Consider the following 3,617-nt stretch of genomic DNA (forward strand, 5'->3'; position numbering starts at 1 on the left):
TTATTCATAATTAAAAAAACACCTAGAAACAACCCAAATGTCCATCAGCTCATAAATGGGTAAATAAAATACAGTAGAGAGAAATACCACCCTTCCCCAGCAGCACCACACAGCCGGCCACAGTTCCTGGCTCCCTGCATCTCCAGGAAAACTAGGCCCCTTTATGGGCACCGAGGGGCAGTGCACAGAGCTCATCAATCGCATCCCAGGAGAGATGGAGGGTGGACCTGCTGGAAAACCAGCAAAGACGACGAGGAAAGGCGGTGAACAACACAAGTGGAGCCAATAACACCCAGACACATGACCTTGCCACTCACCCATCAAGAGGAGGAGTCAAGTTCTCTACCCCCTTGAGCCTGGGTGGACTTAGTGACTTTCTTGGACAAAGGAACGCAGGAGAGGTGACCTGGGACTTCTGAGGAGTGGCTGGGGAACACCTGCAGGTCCCTTATGGGTCATCTGGGATGCTGACTCCCTCTTGAAACCCAGTGCCTGCTAGAAGGCCAAGCCACACGGAGAGACCACGTGCAGACACTCTGATCAACAGCCACGGGAGAGAGCCATCTCACGTGTCCAGCCAAAATGGACAACCGCAGTCCCTGCTGCCAGCAACTGCACGACAGACCCAAGAACCACCACTGAGATTCAGCGAATTCAAAGTATTCAATATACGAGATCAGGCCACATCATGAAGACTGCGAGCTGGACGACTTTGTAACTCCATGCAGATAGATAGCACCCTCTCTAGGCGGTAGGACACGTGGCCTGAGAGGAACTCTACCCGGCCCGGATCCTGGGCCACACAGCCCTGAGATGGAGGAGTGAGTGCACCTGACTATGGCTGGTCCAGAGCTATAACCTCCATGACGACGACAAGGAAGTGCCCTCACTCTCCAGGCTCATCGCTGGCTTTTTCAGCACCTGGCATTTATGAAGTTAACAATGCTTCAAAGATGAAACACAAGGTCCTTTCACTTCCTACCAGAATCCACAATGTGCCAACCAACCGTTAAAGTCCCCACATTCTCCCTCTGAGCCGTGCCGCCCAGCCATGGTGCCTGCAGACTCTGAGGGAAGAGGGCACTGGATCCCTGTGAGCATGTAAAGCCTCTAGTGGTGGATAATGTACCGTGCACAAAATGTCCGGACAGAAAGAAACACACTGAAAAAGTCTGCAAAACCACTAGCACCAGCAACAACCCGCTAGGTACCTATAAGACGGCGATATTCCAGGTGAAGCTCTCCACAGCTTTTTGTAGTTCTCACTCCTTCAGACCTTCCCTGGTGCCTATGCTGTGCAGGTGTTCATGGAATTCCATGGCTGAAAGAGACAAAAAGACAAAGTAGATTACTTCTCCCTCCACTTTGTGCTAACGAGCCAGCAATATTTCTTTTTCTAGGTATTGCTATGTGATTCCAATTCTGATGGAATTTCGTAACACGCCCATTTAAGAATGTAATAATGGGGGAAACACTCAGAATTCATGGTATCAGCAAGTCGGAAGGTATGCGAGAAATCTGTGGTCGTTCCACATGGTTTTCAAGGGCGAAAAGGACACACGGGTTCATTCTCCTCATTTCAGAGGTGAGGAATCTGGGCTCAGCACGGTGCAGAGCTTGATGCCTTTGGAGGGAGCAGGAGGAAGAGCTGGGACAAGAACCCAGGTTTTGGGAATCTCAGAGGCAGATTTCAGCTCTGTTGAGGATGGAATATCAGCAATTATCTTTTTATTACATTGTTTCTCCACGGACCACCGGTTGGCGACCGAGGTTAGACGACCAAGCCCATTCCCACCTCACACTTGGAAGCAAGCATTTCTCTGGATTCTGTCAGTGGGGGGATATTTAAAGGCCACATCTATCTTTTATTAAAGGGAAGAGTAAGATCTTGCTAAACTTCCAATTCAAATTTAAATATACAGGGTTTTCACGTACTACATATATTTTTAAATTTATGCTTATTTCTTATCTGTCATGGTGAAGGTCTTAATTCCTAACTGCCTCAACATTACTATTACTAGTAAAATTGCTGAATCTAATTTAAACTATTTGTTAGCCTTGGAATGTATCTTACTGAGAATGTTTGGTAAAAATATTGTATTCTAGAGCAGCCCGCCACTGGAGGCTGAGATCAGCTACCTGTTGGAGGTTGGAGCAATTGGACTGAACTGTGGCGGGTCCTCTCGCTGCCACCAAACGTGGGTTCTCGCCAAACACCAGGCAGATCTGCAGCTTGAGTATCAGCGGCTGAAGCGTCGCCACCTCCGCGAGCAAAAAGAGCTACAGGACTGCATCCAGGCCACCAAGAACTCGGTCCCTAAGAACGACAAGAAGAAAAGAAAGCAGTTGCTCCTTGACGTGGCCGCCTTGAGGCCGAAATGGAGCAGAAACAACAGAGGGAGCTGGGGAGGTTCACAGAGCTTCCCCCTGCCAGCAGCAACCTCGATTCCCTCACTGAGGGTCTGGCCAAGATGGCTCCTGAGAACCGGCCTCCTTGCCTCTCGAGGGCCCAGAGAAGGAGAAGGCGCGAAAGCAGGGCGGCGGCGCTGCAGAGAGAGCGCCAGAAGATGGCGGCGGCCGCTGCCGAGTGGGATACCTGGCCAGCTGTCGCTGCGACGATAAGGAGAAGCTGGCGGTCACCCTCGAGGCCAAGAACCTGGAGATGGAGATCCCGGCCGACAGCCACTGCATGTGTCGCGCCGTCCAAGACCAGCTGTCGTTCTCCGTGACCGTGGAGAGCCTGCGGGGCCGCGCCGCCAACTACATGCGGAAGCACGTCGATGAATTCCTGCCCTTCTACAGCGACCCCGAAACCCGCGAGATCTACACCCGCGAGGGCTTCTTCAACTACTGCGACAACATCGTACACAACGCATCGTGGGGAGGCCAACTCGAGCTGAGGGCCCAGTCGCACATCCTGCAGGGCCCCATCGAGGTGATCCAGATGGAGTCCCCCGTCCTCCTCATCAGGGAGGAGGACACCAAGAAGCCGCTCACCCTCGTCTACAGGCGCTACACCTCCAGCTTTGGCGGGGAGCACTATGACTCGGTGAAGCCTGCCGAAGCCGAAGCCGAAGCCGAAGCCGAAGCCGAAGCCGAAGCCGAAGCCGAAGCCGAAGCCGAAGCCGAAGCCGAAGCCGAAGCCGAAGCCGAAGCCGAAGCCGAAGCCGAAGCCGAAGAAGCCGAAGCCGAAGCCGAAGAAGCCGAAGAAGCCGAAGCCGAAGCCGAAGAAGCCGAAGCCGAAGCCGAAGCCGAAGCTAAAGCTGAAGAAGCCAAAGCCAACGAAGCCGAAGCGGAAGCCGTGGGGGGGCTTTGCCCCGTGGTTCTCCTAAGCTGTGGCTGCCCCGCTGCTGTTGCTGTTCCCGCCTGTGCCGGAGCCGCCGCCTGGTCCCCTCAATAGGCTCTGTTGTTCCCTTTGCCTTGCTGCTCTGGTTTTTCTTTTCTTCGTCTTATTCAAAATTGAACAGCCCGGCGCCCCGCTTTTCCATCTGGTCTTGCTTCCTCCTCCCCCTTTCTGTCTTTGCCTCCTTCACAGGGTGGGGCACATGGACTCGGTACTGGGAAGGGATCTATATTGTACCACTTGAGGGGCATCAGTTTGAAAGTTCCAACCGCAT

The 3,617-nt window shown here is 53.1% G+C and overlaps 1 protein-coding gene across 1 annotated transcript; it reads left to right on the forward strand.

Annotated features, from left to right (window-relative positions):
• The first annotated feature begins 1,484 nt into the window (after positions 1–1,484).
• LOC102432283 (OTU domain-containing protein 6A-like) lies at positions 1,485–3,400 on the forward strand. Its single transcript, XM_014453096.1, is given in 4 exon segments — positions 1,485–1,505; positions 2,107–2,359; positions 2,362–2,580; positions 2,583–3,400. Coding segments are annotated over 4 exon segments (1,311 nt in total).
• The last annotated feature ends 217 nt before the right edge of the window (positions 3,401–3,617 follow it).

Source organism: Myotis lucifugus, unplaced genomic scaffold (assembly GCF_000147115.1).
Source record: "Myotis lucifugus unplaced genomic scaffold, Myoluc2.0 scaffold_20, whole genome shotgun sequence".
Classification (NCBI taxonomy): Eukaryota; Metazoa; Chordata; class Mammalia; order Chiroptera; family Vespertilionidae; genus Myotis; species Myotis lucifugus.